Here is a 20179-nt window from a genome sequence, read left to right as displayed (position 1 = left end):
TACAGGCAGTAATTTCCCCTATTATATGCCAGAATGTCAAGTAAAGTGTAAAATATGCATAGAATCCTTGCAGAAAAGGGCACAAAATAGTTTCACTAGATATATCTCTATAACAGGACAAGATATGAAAAAAACTGTAAGAATCAATTTTGTTCCTTTTTCAATTCTGAACAAGTATCTATATATATTTATAGCCATCTTGGATTTATGACATCACACAGGCCTTCTGCCACAATTGCAAGCAAAACACATGGTAGTACGTTATTGTGTACCACACTAGCAACATATTACCGGTAGTCATATATTCCCTTCATTCAAAAACCCATGGGATTACAAATGCCCATGGACTAATATGTGTATTGGAAGTTCTCTTTTAATGCTGAAATCTCAGGTTGTGGAAGAAAGTGAATACAAATTCTGATGCAAATACAGGATCGATGTAAATGTAAACAATTTCATGTGACTTTGAGTAATACTATCTTATTTCCTATTTGTTAATTTAACCTTTGATTGCCAATTGCTGTTGGTTGTCGCTGTACAGCTCAAGATCCCACAATTTCAAGTCAGCATGTACACTGAGTGGTACCAATTTCTGGGACCAGGTTTCTATTGTTTAATTCCTAAGTAATCAGGGTTGGCAGAAATTTCTATATTGTCACTGCAAGGTTTGTATTTCAGTTTTGTATTTGCATATCCTTGCTGATTCTTTTTAGTATATCTAACATTTTCTCTACTTTTAGCATATGCAGTGCTCGAAAAATTTTCTTCAAAGCTAGGTGCCAGCTCTGAAAATCAGGTGCCAGGAAACCACCTACTAGAATTGTTCATACTACAGTATCTTTCAAAAGTCGCGCAATCCACTTTGAAATTGTATATGAAAATTGTAAGGGATATTTACACCGGGTTTTCTGCACTAAACTAATCCTATAGGCCAGTGTTCCGCAACCGGTGTGCCGCGGCACACTAGTGTGCCGTCACAAGGTGAAAGGTGTGACGCGAACTTTTACCTACTATTGTAAGAAATTAATTGTCGATTTTAAGTAAGAAGGTGCTTGTTTATTCTTGCTGATAACTGTTATATTTTCATAGAAATTAAATGTAATTTATTTACTCAATATTGTTATAGTTTGCCCATCTTATATGTATTCTCGCCTGTAATATTGGGCCGGTTTGATGGGTTACAGGCAGCAAGCTTTGTGTTCACCGCAAAGAAAGCCACGTAAGACTTTTACCAATCCTTTTAGCGGCCCGCACCAATCATACAATAGAGCTATTCAAGCGAGTTCATTGTTTGTAACACTGCATCTTTTGTGTACGGCTGGCTGTTTTGTGCGTGTTTGTCGGCGCTTCTTAAACTAAACAGAAAAATGCAAGGTAGAAACGAAAATATTCTGACTAGTATGGATAAGATTCAAGGATTTATTAAGAAGTTGAAGTTGTGGATACAGACAATTGAAAATGGATCGTGTGAGATGTTCCAAACTGTATGGCCCCTTGCTGACGATAACAAGGTGTTGATGGACTTAATTAAAGAACATTTAGTACTCTTGCAGCAGACTTTCAAAAAATATTTTGGAGAGAGCGTTGAAGATTTTGACTGGGTTCGTGATCCATTCAGTATGGATTTGAAATATCTTCCGAAAAATTTACGCTTACAAGAGGAACTGGCAGATTTGAAAGCAGACAGAACATTGAAATTCAAATTTTTCGAAGTGCCTTTGGATACATTTTGGTTGTCAATAAGCAGTGAATACCCGGCTATCTCCGAGATGGTAGTTAATGTGTTATTACCATTTTCAATTACTTATTTGTGTGAACTGTGCTTCTCGACGTTGACTGCAATTAAAACATCAAAGAGAGAGAAACTCAAATCCATCGATGAAGAAATGAGGCTTGCTTTGTCAATGGTTCCGCCATGAATCAGCCGTCTGTGTGCAGCTAAGCAGGCTCATGTATCACATTGAAGGTATGAGTAGAGTTATTTACTTTAAAATTCGTATTAGAAATGCGTATTTTCTACAGTGTTTAATAATGTTTAATAAATGCATGTCTATTCATGTTTTATAATAATAATAATAATAATAATAATAAGAAGAAGAACAACAAAAATGATGATAATAATAATTGATTACATAACGACGTAATATTTCGTAATTATATTAAGATTCATATGATTTTGATGGGACAGACATTTTGGTGTGCCGTGTTGAGTCTAGGCCCGTCTGGGGTGTGCCGTGAGTAAAAAAAGGTTGCGGAACACTGCTATAGGCTATCACTGGATTCATAAATTTATGTTAGCATTTATCTAAATAAATGCAATTACATTATTTTAAAAAATGTTGTTAATTTGCTGAAAATATCTGAGAACTGATTTTCAACAATAAATACCAACTCTTAAACAATTTGTTGGTGTTTGACTGGTTGTAAAACAGTTGCTTTGTGAGGTACAGCAGAAGCAGGGCATTTTTATTGGAAAACCTCTTGCACATGAGTGTAAGAATGAGTAGTAAAACACTCTTCAGCAATGTACATGCACTGCTCCAATGAATACGCCATGCTGAATCAATTAAAAAAAAAAAAAACAGGCAGAGTAGCTGCAAAAGTGAGCTAAGAGAATTCAATGTAACCAGGGACAGCCTAGGATTCTCTCAAGAGTCCTATTTCAGCACAAAATCTTGATTTACAATTTATCACGTAAATGTATAGCGACATGTTGCATTAGACTGTTGGCAATATTTCGACCTGCTAGTGTTGCCATATACGGAGATATGTCCCAAAAATGACACTTTTCACTCAACCCATAAAATCACCAGTCAAAAATTCATCAAATGTTGCACATGGCCAATATTTATCGCAAATTACAGACTGACATGGCATCAGTCATCACATGTCTAATTATGACCCTTCGATCATTTCTCACATATTTTTCTTACTCAGATGTTCATTTCTGAAAAAAAATTGAGTGCTGCTTTCAGTCAGTTATTAATTTATATAATTTTCTGTATGGAGTGAAATGAATTTTAAGCATTGAAAGATATCTCTCTCAATGGATGAGGCTTTATAATGCAGAAAACCCAGTGTAAATATCTCTTACGGTTTTCATATTGGGTTTGGTGCGTATTACTCACAATATTAAATATTATAAAATATTTCTATGTAGAACACAATAAAAATATCATATAAAAGTTGTTTTACTTACGTATTTGTGAGTCTACTTCTTGAGTTAGCTACGTTTCGGGGAAGCGACTGCCCTCTTCTTCAGGCGTTCTTTAAGCATGCAATACTGCCATTCCGCGTCGTTAAATCAATATAGCATTAATATTATACAAGGAAAGGTTGGACGGGTAGGATTGGGGAAAAAATATCAGATGCTCCACGTGGAACATCAGCTGATTAACACGCAGATAGGAGTGAGCTAAGTTCTTGGATTTTTAACATGTTTTTACTGCTTTTAATGAATTTTAAGGGAATGTATAGAGAACATGACAAGTTTTAAGGCAATGCGGGATGAAAGGGATGTAGTTTTTCTCATATTTTTTCCCCAATCCTACCCATCCAACCTTTCCTTGTATGATATAATGACGCAGCATGGCAGTATTGCATGCTTAAAGAACGCCTGAAGAAGGGGGCAGTCACTTCCCCAAAACATAACTAACTGAAGGAGTAGACTCACAAATACGTACGTAAAATAACTTTTATATGATATTTTTATTGCATTCTACATAGAAATATTTTTTTAATACTCTTACGGTTTTCATGATATACATTTCCAAAGTTTGGGTTGTGCAACTTTTGAAACACTCTGTATGACATGCTGAGCATCACGGTATTCAAAACATCGCTAAATTTTTTGATAAAGCAGGAAATGGGGTGTTGGGGAACAAAGGGTAAGAAATTGTTAGTGCCTCTATGGAATATTCATAATGTTGATAAAGAAAAAAAATAATTTGCTAACTTACGCTCTACAGCAATTTGAACTTAGAATCATCAAAATTTAGTACATATTACAGTAATAGATCACAGTCGCCATGGCGACCAGGATTTTTCGAGCCCTGAGCATATGCATTACAAGATCTGGACTCTATGTCACTATGGAACTTGAAATTGTGTACATGTGCGATCAAGATCTTATGGCTGGCAATGAATACATTGTGTGTTTGTTATTAAATTTAGTAACAAAAGCATGATGTAGAGGACTGAAGCAGTAGTGAATTTTGAGATTCCTGTGACAAATTTAAATCAGAAACTTCCTGCTTTTTAAAAATTCTCTCATTGTGTTTGTTTAGGTTTGAGTTGGTGTTTTAAGTCCACTTTTTGCACAGTAAGGCTAATCGGAACTGGACCTACAGTTTAAAGTGGGATCCGAACCACTGTGCCATGTGCCTCCACCAGGTATCGAACCTGGGATCCCTTGATTACAAGGCGACGACGCTACCACTCATTGTGTTTGTGTTTCATGTTCTGTCTTTCTAAGATATTTTTCTTGAGTTTACTTTAAAATGTAGTAGTTGTGGTTGTGTGTTGCCACGGTAACCGAATTTTTCTTCCAGAGAAATGTCAGACGATGACGACGAAACACCAACACTTCACCCAGACACCTTAGCAGCATTAGAGGAGTTCTACAGGGAGCAAGAGCATCTTAAAACTATAGAGGAGCAGACCCCAGACAACATCAACAGAGTAGAGTTTTCTGAGAATTGGGTAAGAAAGCTATTTTGCTGTATAGCATATTCTTATCATGTGATTGTTCTTTCATATTCGTCATACATCCTGATCATTCTGATTAACCTACAGTTACAAAGTGACTGTAAATAACTAAAGTAATATACAAAACTACTAAACTAACTACAGAAACTAAAAAAATAAACAAAATAGTAAACCATCCATTTGTTAGCAATTATAGTACATCCTAGCATATCAAGCAAATGTGGGCCTCCCTGATGGTGCAGTGGTAGCATCCAGGGGTGCCTACAGAGGGGGATCATGGTGCAGGCTGTGCCATCAAGATTTTGGGAGGGATTTTGTCCCTTCAAATAATGTAAAATTCAACATTTATAAGTTTATCCAAAATATATGTAAAATTTTTACATTTTAAATGCACCATATTTAATCCATTAGATGAAGAAAAGAAAATGTTCAAAGGGGGGGGGGGATATCCAACTCCTACATATTAGGCCTTGACACGTGGGTTCTGGGGGGGGGGATTCTGAATTAAACATTGGTGCGGGACAGTATCCAACTCTACGTCTTAGATTGTGGCAGGTATTTTAGTTGGGGATTGATTTAAATTGAGGGGGGTTTTGAATTCTTGTGTATTACTATTGTCTTTGACTGTTGCAAAAATTCTGGTGTAGAGACTGAGAATTAATTTTGTGGAGGTGGCAATATCCAATCTTCAATATCAATAGAAAATCTAAAATTGGCATGGAAATTTTGGTGGTAGGGTTGAGTATTAAATTTAAAGGGGGAGATAGGAAGCTCCTGATAAAGAAAAACTTAATATGCTGACCAAGGCAGAAATTTATTGTACTTGGTGCAGAGTCTGAAGAAGACCTTACTAGAAGGTTGAAACATTACGTTTAGTTTGTTTTTAATAAAATACATTTCTGCCTTGGTCAGCATATTAAGTTTTTCAAATCATGGAAACAAGGCTTAATGGTGTTAAATCTTAGATTGTGAAGGATTTCTGTAGTGGAGAGAGAGTTGAACTTTTAATTTTGAAGACTGTAAATAGCGATATGGTATCCACACATTTCAACCCCGATCGTGCCAAATAGGAAGCTGGAAAGGACTAAGAAAGTATTGACATGCCCATTATTGATATTCTTGAAAGCCTGCAAAGAACTGGATGTAAACAGTAAAATGTTTGCAATATTGTGTTATGAGAATTCCTGTTTGGCACTTTACTGAGGTGAATGTGAAGTTTTATACTATAGCTGCATTACAAGACAAGCGATATTCTTGATATTCATAAATAACATCACTTCCTAAAATATAATACTTATTGTTGGTATACTGCTTAATTTAAAGCAGGTGCATCGTTTGGAACAAAAAGCTAAGAAAAGAGTTACTTTCAGTAGGCATGCTGTCATAATTAAATACTTTGTAGGGATTACAATATGGTTTGAGGGTGCAAAGTATATGATTGGGGGGTGCATGTGTTACGTTTACGTCGTTCGCAGGCTTAAATTGCTTGGCTGCGAGAGGATGTGTGCATAGGAATGGAATAAATTGCGCTCATTTCCCTTTACCAGTATTTAATAGAATCCGCACAAGCGAGGGAGGATGATCACGCACGAGCCAGCAAGATGTCTAAACACTGATAATGATGAACCAAAGTGTCACCACTGTACCTGGTTTCCTTCGTGGTTCCTCGGCTGAGTTATGACGTGACACTATATCGGTCCATTGAAGGTGTCCTCAGTGGGTTCACCAAATCTTTTAACTGGACCAACTTAACACCGTCACTTGCAACACACTTTGCTCTCTCGATCAAGACTCTGTCGTCACCCAAGAACTCTTGCCATTTCTGATTACACAGCATTTTATTTCAGGCTCGTGACACATGACATGATTTTTTTGGAGGGGCAGGGGGGCACCCCTGGTAGCATTACTGCCTTGCAATCAAGGGGTTCCAGGTTCAATACCCAGTGGGGGCACATAGTGGTTCGGATCCCACTTTAAAATATAGTTCCAGTCTTGATTAGCCTTTCTGTGCATAAAGTGGACTTAAAACAACAAATCGATCAAGCAAGCAAGCAAATATGTTGTGTGGTTTGGGTTATCTTTCTCTAAAGATTGGATGCTTGATTGAAATTCATAGTCTCTTTTCTATATTGTTTTAATTCTCACAGGGTACAACATACTACTCTTGCCACTCAAGTGCCTTCCCAATGGCGCAATGGTAGCATCGTCGCCTTGTAATCAAGGGGTCCTGGGTTCGATACTCGGTGGAGGCACATAGTGGTTCAGATCCCACTTTAAACTGTAGGTCCAGTCCTGATTAGCCTTTCTGTGCATAAACTGGACTTAAAACAACAATCAATCAATCAATCTTGCCACTCAAAGGTTTCACACTCCTTCAGTGTGCTGAATGAAGGGAATTCATACTAGGTCTGTTCAAAAAGAAACCCAACTCTTGTTGCAAAGTTTTCATGTAAATTCATTGAAGAGAACCGACAGTGGTGGTGCCTAGTCTTTCCCTTAGTTGTTAACTTGGCCTAGTTTCAAAGCTGTTGCTAACTGCACTAACTTAGTAGATTGCGTTGAGTGCCAGCAGTGATTTTCAGTTATGCTGTAATGAAGGAACTGAAAGTGCAGCGCAAGTTCTGGATTGTTCATCATGATAATGCACATGTTCATTCCTCACTTGTTGTCTTGCAGTTTTTTTGCAAAGCACCAGACCCCTGCTGTCCCACAACCGACTTACTCCCCTGATTTGGCACCAGCAGACTTCTTCCTCTTCCCCAAGTTCAAATCAAACCTCAAAGTCACAGATTCCAGACAGTAGAAGAGATCAAGGAAAATTTGCTACGGGACCTACAGGCCATTCCAAAACTGGAGTTTCAGCAGGCATTCTAGGACTGGAAGAAACACTTGAAGCAGTGTGTACACAGTAGAAGGGAGTACTTTGAAGGAGACAAGTTCAAATTAAAGTAAATTGCTCCCCTGTGCTTTACACCATGCCATGAAGGCGTGTAGGGGGTGTGGAGTTAGGGCCCCCACACTTTCTTGATCACAGCTGCAGGTGGGGGTGATGTGATCAGTACCACACCCTGTCCTCCTTTACCCCCCCCCCCCTTTCCAGAGTTTTTCCTCCAGGTACCCACTTTATACGATGCTGGATGGGTGCCGGAACCACTTGAACAGGTGGAAAAAATCAAAGTTTTTCCTCACTGAGATGAAACCCGGGTCTATCGCATGGTAGTGAGACAGATCACTTAGTTCTGATTCTCAAGCAGTCCAAATAAGTGGTGAATGTCACCATTTTCTCAATTTTATAAAAGTTCTGTTTGTTTTTAGCCCTTGAATACACCTTCAGAATATAGGTTTTCTGAAAGCACACAGCTGACATTGACACGTCCTTTCCCATTGCACTAATATTTATTCTTATTAATTGTCTTTTCTCTTGTACAAATGTTTATTGTTCTTTAATCTTAATTTCTGTAATTTACCTATCACTGGTAATGTCAGGATGGTGACTAGCTTGTATATGCTTATCTTGTTAAGAGCTGTTGCCATGGCAATTACGAGTGTGTTTTGTCTTGACTTTGGAAGTTGGGGCTCGATTTTTGAATAGAGTGATCAAGTTGAATTATAAGAAGTTTAATTTCTTTGAGTGAAATGGATTATATGTTAGGCATATAATAGTTTGCAAAGAAGTAAAATAGACTTCCTTTTTCTTAGTGCAAAATTCAATTCCATCCATACTTCTCCATAAAAGATATATTAGGGTTTGTAATTATAATCTTAATTTATCTTTGATTTTTATTTGACGAACTATCAGATATTACCCCATACCCTGAGAGGCATCACGCGAATGCTTTAGAGTATTTCATGTGAACATATTATTTGCTCTTTTAATTATATCATGTTCTTTTGACTAAAGAACGTGTCAACATATATGTATAAACCCTAACCAATAACTTAAATAATGTACACAAATAACAAATAGTAATGTACTTTGACCTAAAAATAATTTCACTTACAGTATGTCATTTTAATTTTCCACTTTTCTTTTGAAAAAAACTGATTCATATGTGACAGAACACAGGGACAATAAGTCCTCACAATTTAAATGTAATCTTGTTTGACTGATTGATTGATTGATTGCATGTTTCAAAATGAACAGTGTTTAACTTACTTCAGGGTGGCTACTCACCGGGAATTCCTTGAATTCCGGGAGAATTATCAATGAATTATTGGCTCTGGGTATTATGCGTGAATTTTTCTCCATAGACGTGAAAAATTACAACTTGTAGTAATCCAATCCTATTCACATTTTATGCAAATAAAAATTATTTTCGTAAAATTTTCCTGCTTTTCTTAGTCTTATCAAGTTTATAACCATAGCTAGGGGGTGGCAGGAGTCGGCCCTGGGCACCGAACTATCTAAATTAAGAAGAAAAGTTGTAAAATTAATTGATTGATTTGTGGTTTTAAGTCCACTTATGCACAGAAAGGCTAACCGGGACTGGATCTACAGTTTAAAGTGGGATCCGAACTACTGTGGCATGTGGCAGGTATCCAACCCGGGACCCCTTGATCACAAGGCGACGATGTTACCACTACACCATCGGGGAGGCACAAAAGTTGTAAAAGAGAGAATGCATTTGCATCCCGTGAAATTATTTGGACCCGATTAAATCATCAATATTGATTGGAGCCTGCAAAAAATTAGATCCAAAAAATTTCTTGATCGCTTCGCTCGCATTCTTTCATTGTTCTCCGTAATGCATTGATTGTATTGTATATTTTCAGACAGAGAAATAACACTTGTCTTAATTGATTTGTTTTAAATGCACGAACAATTGTTTTGAGGAAAGGGAGCTGCACATTTGAGACAATTTATGTAATTTTTGCTGTTGGTTTATTGTGAGATGGATGAATTGGTTGTGTAATGTATTTAAATAATATATCTTGTATATAATATGTATTAAAGAAACTTTGAATACCTACACAATTTACTGTCCGCATCGCTCCATGTTGCATATATGTGAATTATATATCGTGCATGAAAGTTATACATGTTAATGTAAAAAATAATTAATTAGGGAATGAATTTATCAAGCATATTCTGTTTCAAATATAGTTTGTGTGCTTGTTTTCTACTATGAAATTGAACGGGTTGAAAAAATAATTGAAATCGTTTGTTCAAACACAAATGCTGTAGCACCAACTTCTACCCTCTTTTTGCATAATTCATGAGTATAATAGCATCTTTGATACTACTACTATTACTACTACTACTAGTACTACTATTATTAATAATAATAATAACAACAATGTCGGTCCCGGCTTGGGCATGGATGTTTGCAGCTGTCCATTCATCAATTTCATCATATCACTCATCCCCATTTTCGCAAATTAGCCAAACGTGGCACCCTGCCCAGACAAAAATTCATGGTTGCGCCTCTGATTGTAAATAGAAACTCAGCACCTTAAATTAAATATTTTAATTATATTACTAGGGACTTTGAATTTTCACGATGCGCGAAATGTGAAAAAAAGATTCAATTTTGAACATTCTGCACGTAACTACACCCCCAATGATGAAATATGCATGAGTTTTATTCGCGAAGTAATGCGAAATGTGTGCTTTTCCACGAAATGAACGCTTTTTCGTGAAATATCATCAAATTATGTAGAAAACAAGCAAAAACCGGCAATCGAGGTTGTGCGCGCAAACTGTCGATTTGTAATGAAACGTTTGCCTAAAGTTTCCTACCACTTGCAGCTGAAAAACGTTATATCTTCTATCACATCACGAAGACGCTGCAAATTGGGATTTCCCATGTACATAATCGCAGTTCGAAATCTTCGCTCCCTGTCAAGCTGCATTCCTTTCTTCCCCCGAATTTCCACTCAACTTCCAGTTTAATTGAACTTGCTAGCTGTAGCAGCGATAAGATTAGTCTGTTCCCGCACATCAAGAGAGACATTGCTGTCATTTGTGTTCAGTCATGAATGAATTTTGTTTATCATCATGTGATTTCCAACATGTGTTTGTGTATGTGCAGTAGTGATTATTTTATTTGTTGGACAGCAAGGATATCCTTTAAATACATACAATGAATAAATCACTTGAGATATGCAATTTAGAAATGAAGTGATTTTGTGTCGATGTTTTCTTTTTGGTTGGACAGCAAAGTACTTGTGCATGTGTACAGTATATAAAAATGAAGTAGTTTATCAATTTATAGCTCTTTTGTATGTTGTTTCCTCTCATAATGAAAAAGTGTGTGCAATTTTTTTTTTCACCGCTGGTATATACCGCTGATCTAACATTTTATTTACCGCTCTCCTCAGTTTTTATTTACCATAAATTTGTGTCCCTATATATTACGTATACAGTTTAATTGAATTATCATTTTTGGATGTTGGAATCACATAGACCCTTTTATATTATGAAGATATTTGTGTGTGGATGTTGAGAGGCGGCAATACGTAAGGTTGAAATAGAGAAAACATCTGCTTGAATTTTTGGAAAGTTCGCCTTGAAAACTGGGAATTATACTTGAATTTTATCATGGTCCTAGAGTAGCCAACCTGTACTTTCAGTAACTTACAAAACCTATGAATATCACAGTACATGTTAATTTCTTATGTTTGAATAGTATTTTTGAAATGTTAAAGTACTGTACACTTGTGAAAAACAAAATATCTCCTGTTTCTTGCAGCAACTGAGCCAGTTCTGGTATGATGACAACACTGCCAAGGCCCTGGCAAAGGAAGCAATCAGAGTAGCCGGTCCTGGTGGAAAAATTGCCCTTGTATCATGTCCCACAATTTACAAGAAACTAAAGCCCATGCAACCAGAAGATTCTCAAGGTATTAATCAGCTCAATACATGCGTAATTAGGGCACTGTTTTTCCTGTTTCAGTGTAAGGGAGACTAAAGCAATATGTGACACAGAATTGATTTGGTTTATTTTACTTTGCTTTTCTGCCACTTTTGGCTAAGCTCAAATATGAGTGTTCATCACTCATTTCCATCTTCGCAAATTAGCCAAAAGTGGCACAAAAAGTGAAGTAAAATAAAGCAAATCAATCAATCTTCTGTATTTCTCAGGAACTCCCATATTAGAGTTTTTTTTTGTTTTTTTTTTCAGCTCCGATATTAAGATTTTTTTTGAGTAGTTCGGGATTGACATTCTATTTCTCCCGTGAAATTTAATTCATTCCGATACAAGTTTGGTGAGAGACAACTTCAAGTCAGCTGTATAAGATCTTGCACGTTTATCGTTAAGCGGGTGAAAGTGACGTCACATGTTCCTGTTGTTGATTAATACTAGATGTTTAGTTTTGCAGCATCAGTAAATATATGTAGATTAGGACTAAGAAACATGCAAAGTTGTAAATTTTTAATCTGCTGATCTCTATATTATATGAAATTTAAATTAATTCTTTTATTTAATACTATTCATTCCATGAAAATCTTATAGAGTGACACCACTCCACTAAAATGAGCAAAATTTGTCACGACTAAATCTATAAATTTAATGCTGAATGTTTGAAATCACCCTGAAATTCATGCCCGAAAGATGGTCACTCTAGTGTCACTTGAAAACTAACCTATTGAATGCAAGCTTATGCAGCATGTTGCTGCAGTCTGTAACTCTGTCATTGATTGGTTCATTCTTAAGCAACATGTGCCACTTGTATGTTGGTATGAAATCTCTGTAACATGAACTTTTGAATTATTATTGTGTCAACAGAGTTAAGAGGATTGAATTATCATCCCACACAAACATCCATAACAAATAACAGCAAACTTTGTTGTCCAAATATGGTTAGCATCCAACTTAAAATGTAGGATCTGAATGTGAGTTAAAGTTCCAGTCAGATCATGGATACTTGATTCTTGAGTGTGAGTGTGTGTGTTGAGGATGTGAACGAGTAATTTGTAGAAGCATGCATATTTCATTTTTGACGGAAACATGAAATTTAAAATAACACAGTGTAATGTTCATTTTTCCTGTTTTTCAAAGGTGTGAGGTGCATTTTACTAACCATGTTTTGTCATGAAATGATGCAAAATGTGAAATAAGCCCTTAAATATGAAATTTAGAGTTTTTTTTTATAAAGTCCAGATTATCCTGCGAGTTATGCAAATCACAGAAAATTTATTAACTGTGCTGTTAATACTTGAGAAGTGAAAATGGACTTCTTTATACAGGAATAAATTTAACACTATGATAACTATGTAAATGCGCTATTAGAAAGGAAATGTTCATTTTGTGTAATAAGTATAGTTTTCAAATCAAATTTTGGATTTTTTTCACCATTTTAACACCGAAATGGCACTTAATATACCACGTTTAATTCTGAAATGTACCCACAATCTCGATCTTTTATTCACCATAAATAAGTGGCTCTAGTAATTTATGACAGCTGGTAAATTACTTTTGTGTTGATTCAACCATAATATTAAATCAGAATTTGCTGCTTCGTGGCTGAGAATTTAAAGTAGTCAACTTTCAATCTGGCCACTGAAGTTCTTTGGTTCGAGTTCCAGTTGGGGCATAGGTGTTCTATCAACTCTTCATTGTTATGATTAACCAGAAGTGTCTCTAAATCGCAAAAATATAAAGTGAATCAGAATTTGCCAAGGCAAAGAATGAATTTGTTAAACAGTAACCTGGTTGACTGGCATTTTGTATGAGATAGTATAAAACCTTGACATCGCGTGATGAATAACGAAAACGTTTTCTCCAAATTGATTGATTGATTTGGTGTTTGAAGTCCACTTTATGCACAGTAAGGCTAATCGGGACTGGACCTACGGTTTAAAGTAAGATCTGAACCACTATGTACCTCCACCGGGTATCAAACCTGGGATCCCTTGATTACAAGGCAACGACCAGTGGTGAAGATATAGTACAAGCAATGCAATATTATATAATGTACTTAATGTTGAGTGCCTTATTTAGTTCCTATTGTACTCAATTTCGTGAAATTTTACGGCCACAAAATCTCAGCAGCTCGTTGGCAAGCAGTAAGCCCTCTGCTTGCAGCCACCGCGTGGGAAACTTAATGCTCCTGAAATATATGGCAAAGGGTAGATGCTAGTGAAGATACAGTCCCCAAACCACTAATAAAAGCTCTGCTTTTTGATTCTTGAAAACAGCTGAGCCAAGCAGAAAGCATATAAGTGTTAACACGATCTCGAAGATGAATATTTGCTTTATTATAAACAAAGAATTATTGAAATAAATTATTATAACTGTTACAAATTCCATGTAGACACACTTTAAAGCATTACTTCAAGTTTCACAATTTGTAAAATGTGTCAATAATATTGACGATCAGGTTTTTTCTTTAAAAGAAAAAAAAGACAAACATGTCCCCAGCATTGAAGAGTGCTGGATTCTGTAGAACAGCTGGCTGTTGTCCACCTCATGCATCAGACGTCTCAAATTACACCAGAGGTGACAACTACCAAATAATTTACATGATATTTATCGTGAGTTTCCACACAAACAAATTCAATAAACTGATGTTTTTTCGATAAAACTTATGTAAAGAAACAATGTAAAGAAATCAATGAAACTCTCTTCTGTAAAGTAAAGTAAAAAAAAAGTAAAGTGCTCCCCTGCGCATAGCACCACATCATGAAGGCGTATAGGGGGTGTGGGGGTAACGCCCCACACTTTCGTGATCCGGTCATGAGTGGGGGTGATGTGATCAGCATCACGCCCCTGACCGCCTTTACCCCCCAAGGTTTCCCTCAGGTACCCATGTCATTCGACGCAGGGTGGGCGCCGGGGCTGCTTCTGAGACCTTCAAATGGTAAAAATGTTAACTCCTAAATGCTATTAAACTCAAAATACTATTTTTATTAATTTGATACATTATTAAAGAAAGAACCGGCGCATTTTCTTCCTGTTGTAATTACCTATTATTCCAAAGCTTAATTAATTTTAAGCTTCAAGTGAACAGTAATATTTACAACGAGGTTGGTATTACTTTTCTGTTAGTTTCGGAGCTTTTCGGAACATTTTGCATTTGTGTGAGAAGAACAAGTGGTTGAAGTGAGTGTTCTCTTTTGTTTGGTGTGTTATGAATTTACCAAAACAAACATGGATATTTTAAATTGTGTACAGGAAGCTGTAAGTAATAGCTAGTATTTTATTATTTTTATTTTCAATAACGTGACCAAGAATTTTGAACTAAGAAGTATGATCGTTGAGAGGAATTGAGGAGTATATTATTATTATTTAAAATGCCCTTTCTTTCCTAGAAAACTAGGACAATGGGCTGTATAATTTATTAACCCTCCCCCACCCCTTTTTGGAGTACTGCATCGCTTGCCTTCTTCTTTAGACCAAGCTTTGCCACTGACGATGACGGTACCACTGTGCCATCGTGAGGCCCTCTAAAGTCATTTTTTCATAATATATCATGCTTCAGTTATTCTTGCAATAGATGTTGGAAATAAATCCCACGGGCTACAAGGCGTGTCTTGACATGCTCCCTTATATTGTTGAAGATCTTCTGGATAGCCAGTGAGATCTGTTAAATATGGATGGGGATTGTACATTCAGCTCATCAATTGTTTGTGGATTGTTTTGTAGACTTTTGTCTAACAACTTTCCAACACAGCCAGTGTCTCGACATGTTAAAATGCATTGGAAACCCAATTTTATGTTTTCTCACTAAATAATACATTCAGCCATAAAGGTCCTGGCAAAAAATGTTTGCATCAATCTTATGTGTGCCAAAAATACCATTTCGTGCTTTATATGTTTCCTCAGCTATTCTGACATCATAACATTGGGCAGAAGGCTGTTGGCCACCTGACTTCTCCCACCCTTTAACTGTTCCTTGCTTTTACAGTGCCTTCACTCACCAAGCAACCTGGAAATTCCTGCGCGAGGCTTTTCATGCAAGAGGTAGAAGACAAGAGGCAAGGTGGTGCAAAAGTTGCATTTGCAACAACTCTCTAGACCACCAGGAAGGGGGAAAAAAAGGAACCTAAAACCCAATACTGTAATCCCACAAAATTTTCACAGGGTGTACGCTAAGTTTTGTGAAACATTAAGTGGAGACCATGCTTCCATTAACTTTGGATTATGTTTCCATTAAATATATGGATGAAATCATTTAAGTTCTGCAAAAAAAATATAATTGATGTTAGAATATTATAATGAATAAAAGTAACTTTGATTACAGTTTGTACATTGGTTGCTCAGTATACAAACTTCCTTTAGAAATATGTCTCTCACTTTCTTGAATGTCTGCATAACTGTAGATTCACAATAAGAAAAATATAAAGAAAAGCTTACAATTGATTCTCTGCTTAAATATGTTTTGGTCCCATTTCAAAGGCCTTCTTCAGGCTTTCCAAGAAAAAAAAAAGCCAGGCTTCAACTTTCGTAATTGGCCGTGGTGGCTCAGTTGGTAATGCGTCTGACTACCAAGCTAAAGATCCCGGGTTCGATCCCTGGCCGGTTCAATCCTGGGAACTTTTCTAACATTGGATGCGGCCCCGGCACCCATCCAGCACAAATGACACGGGTACCTGGGGGAAACCCTGGGGGGTAAAGGCAGTCAGGAGCGTGACGCTGATCACATCACCCCCACTCGCGACTGGATCACGAAAGTGTGGGGCGTTACCCCCACACCCCCTATATGCTTTCATGGCATGGTGCTAAGCACAGGGAACTTTTTTTTTTTTTTTTAGGCTTCAACTTTCGTATTTCGTTAACATTTTTGCCTGTTAACTGTTTTTGTAGCATTTTAACTTTTCAAAAAGCCCAAAGAAAGCCTTGGAAATATGGCCAAGATGGAAAGTAATGGCTTGTAAGAACTTTTTATGTGTCACAATCTCACGTTGAAAATATGCATAAATATGCCCTTGAACCTATTCTACTACTTCACTTGTATGTGCATTCTTATCCTAACTTTGTGATTGGCAGTTAAGGCTCGGCTGGACCTTTGGCATGCAAATGGGCGAATTTTTTCAAAGTTTCCTCTCCATTCGAAAAACTTCTTGGATATTTCAAAATATGAAACATTACATCAGCTTAGAATTCCTTCTAGAGCATTGACGTGAACTTTCGTGTAGTTTTCTTGCACTGTTGTCTAGATATTATCAATAGTTTTGTGATTACATAAGTCTATTAAACTATTGATAATATCTAGACAACAATGAAAGAAAACTACATGAAAATTCACGTCAATGCTCTAGAAGAAATTCTAAGCTGATGTTTCATATTTTGAAATATCCAAGAAGTTTTTGGAATGGAGAGGAAACTTTGAAAAAATTCGCCCATTTGCATGCCAAAGGTCCAGCCGAGCCTTAAGACCGATGTGTTGGGGCAAGAAAGCTGCAGTCACAATCTGAGACTGGGAAGCACAAGTACGTGCATAATAGTGGATACTTTATTAATTTGAAAAATGAAGTTGCCGAGTTTGATATACAGTAGAACCTCGATTTCACATTTTTCATGGGACCAAGCTGAATAAACTTAAAATGGAGGAAAATTTTATAACATTTTGATATGTTGGGACCATCAAGATTGAATGTATAATGCGAGAAAATGTAAAATCGGGGTTCCACTGTATTGAACAAAATATTTTTCAATTGTGAGTTGCTAAAAATAATTATGATTCAAAATATGATTTCCTTTGTGATTTTTGTTTTCTATTTTGTGTAGTTCATCTTTTGGAATATGATCGAAGATTTGCTGCGTACGGAAGTGATTTTGTGTTCTATGACTACAACTCACCTTTAGACATTCCACAGGACTTTTCTGGAAGCTTTGATGTGGTGATCGTTGATCCTCCATTTCTCTCAGAAGAGTGCTTCACAAAGGTCTCTGTCACAGTGAAGTTCATGGCAAAAGACAAGATTATTGTTTGTACAGGTTAGTGAGGTTCCTATAATACATTAATCGGTACTTATTGGTATCAGCTCAAATAATCTGTTTAGTCACCAGGTCTCTGCTTCTAATCATATTTTTAAGTTCTGTCACTATGTATCGCTGTGTTTATTCTATATTTTGCTGGGTCGCGAAGTCGGGCTTGAAAATTTATTTACTTTGTCTTAAAAACCTACTACGTTTAAATTAGTAAGATATATTGTTTTAACAATTTGAATCAGCCTGTGTTGTATGTAGTCTAAACTCAGAATTTCTGTTATATGTGCTCTATCATTGCTTTTTACTGGCATTTCTCTAATGTTTAACTCAAGGGAATTGGATATCTGTCGTTTTTGTTTGTCACAGCAATGAGTTCTTAATATTATCTGTGTGTCGACTTAAGGTGTCACTTGATATTTCCGACTGTCTGTGTGTGTGTGTGTGTGCGATGCCGAGAGATGTCAGCTGTCATCGTTTCACATTGCTACAGAGACTGCTTGGATTGCAAAGCTATGAACAAATGGATTGCGGCGGTTTAAGAGTTCACTGGATTTTTTTTTTCACAGTTAGCCTTTTAAATTATATATTTACTTTTCTAGAATGAAGTATGTGTAATTTGTTTAAGCAAGCATAAAACAGAGCTTCTTAAAGTACTCGATGTTAGCAAAAATATGATTATAAACGGATGCACATCCCTACAAGTAATTCTGCCGCTTCCATGCTTATGGGTCCCATGAAGTGTAATATACTTCAAGGTGGGTCCCAGACTGAAAATGGTTGAGAACCATTGATTTAGATGTTTGCTTAAAAAAACCAACACACGTGAATTACATTCTTATATTCATCACAATAACAAAATGCCAGAATTTCAGATTCAAATTCACTCAGATCGGAGAAATTATCTGCAGTGTTACGAATAAATGGCATGCCTATATTGGCTGATACCACTAGAGTACAAAGTTCGGCACCCATCACAAACAAATAAGAGTTTATGAGACAGTGGAAAATTTTCCATTGTGTTATCTATGTTTAAAGATATCTGGTTTATGAAATAATTTTCTAATATCAACTTTTTTTAAAATACAGAACTCATCAGACTTGATCTAATTCATTAAAGTATATGAATCATTTAGGGTCTTCATTGACTTGCTTTGCTATTTTATGAGGGGAAAAAAGCTGGGGAAAATTTGTTTAAAGTCCACTGTATGCTCAGGTAAGCTAATGAGAAATTGACCCACAGTTTTAAGTGTGATCCAAACCACTGTGCAATTTGCCTCCACTTTGAATGAAACCCAGGACTCCTTGATTTCAAGGTGATGGGTGTTACCATCAGGGAGGCTCTATTTTATGCAACATTAGTGCAGTATCATCCCTTACCATGGCTGTGCAGTCCAAAGCATCAGGCTTAGGTCTCGTGGTATGGGATGCATGCTGGTTTGAGTAGGCAAACCTGGTGGGTTAAGGTTGGAGAAGCATGGTGCTGATCAGATCACCTCCAAAATGGCGTAGATCGAGAATATGTGGGCCCTACCCCCACATCCCCTAAATATGTCTTCATGACATGGTGAACTTTGGGACCAGTAACCTCTCACCATCGTGGGGAAATTAGGGAGCTACAAATGAGCAGAGTAACCTGGTCATGGAAAGCTACAACAATGACTGGGAGTTTGTTATGCTGACCACACGTAATCCCATAACTGGTTGGATAATCTCCCACTTTCCGACAGTCGGTAGGTAGGCCTTGGTCCTCAAGGGTCTATGAGTTGTTGTTATTATTATCGTTATGATTACAATATCAGCATGTTTTTGGTGTCGGTAACTTTTATATCACTACATCATCAGTAAGACTTTTCTGTAAGCCCATGTTTATTACAATTGTTTTATGTTAGAATGCCTTCCACATAACTGCATATTAGAATTGCATAACTAATTCCTTGTGACACATAAAATAACTATGATATATGAACTTGTGTATTATTTATATTTTTTGACATTCTATTTTCTATTTATATGATAGTTCAACTTCAGCAAACGTTATGAAATATTGTAAAACAAATATAAGAGTTCATTATTAATAGAGTATGCACTTATTATATTAAAGTAACTGTTTATTTGAGTATAAATATTAATAAACATTGTAAATTTAGAAGTTGAACTTCATATATTTTCGTAAAATTTCAAAAGTAGCATTCAGATTGCTCAGGAATTTAAAAAATGGGAAAATATAACAAACATTAGATACCCCCTAGTAAATTTCATAGAGGTTGGCAAGTTTAATTGCTATGTACTAAAACAGTTATTTTCTTGTAGTTTACGGTTATTACAAGCATAATAACCGTAAACTACAAGAAAATAATTCTACAATGCAAGCAATGCGTACATACAAGAAAAACTAAAACAGTTGTGTTTATGATTTAGGAAATGAATAACATGGTAGCAAATTAATCTACCAGAATAAAGTACTTACTTATCTGCAAAACTGATTTATCAAAGTTCTTTTAATTTCATTGGCCACTGCTACCATCCACTAGGAAACATGTTTTGGCCAAGCAGTAGCCTCCAAAATTACTATGAATAAGTAATTACTTGATTCC

The 20179-nt window shown here is 36.3% G+C and overlaps 1 protein-coding gene across 1 annotated transcript in view; it reads left to right on the top strand.

The window, feature by feature from the left end:
- Positions 1 to 20179, top strand: part of LOC146000495 (uncharacterized) — a 337315-nt gene that overhangs the window by 315851 nt on the left and 1285 nt on the right. The window contains exons 4-6 of the mRNA XM_083138222.1: positions 4551 to 4701; positions 11400 to 11550; positions 17382 to 17591. Coding sequence (XP_082994348.1) covers positions 4551 to 4701; positions 11400 to 11550; positions 17382 to 17591 — 512 coding nt within the window. The remainder of the gene's footprint in view (positions 1 to 4550; positions 4702 to 11399; positions 11551 to 17381; positions 17592 to 20179) is intronic.

Source organism: Lepisma saccharinum, chromosome 16, assembly GCF_977018435.1.
Source record: "Lepisma saccharinum chromosome 16, izLepSacc3.1, whole genome shotgun sequence".
NCBI classification, from domain to species: Eukaryota; Metazoa; Arthropoda; class Insecta; order Zygentoma; family Lepismatidae; genus Lepisma; species Lepisma saccharinum.
The sequence above is the reverse complement of the archived record's forward strand: the minus strand, read 5'-3'. Positions and strand labels throughout refer to the sequence as shown.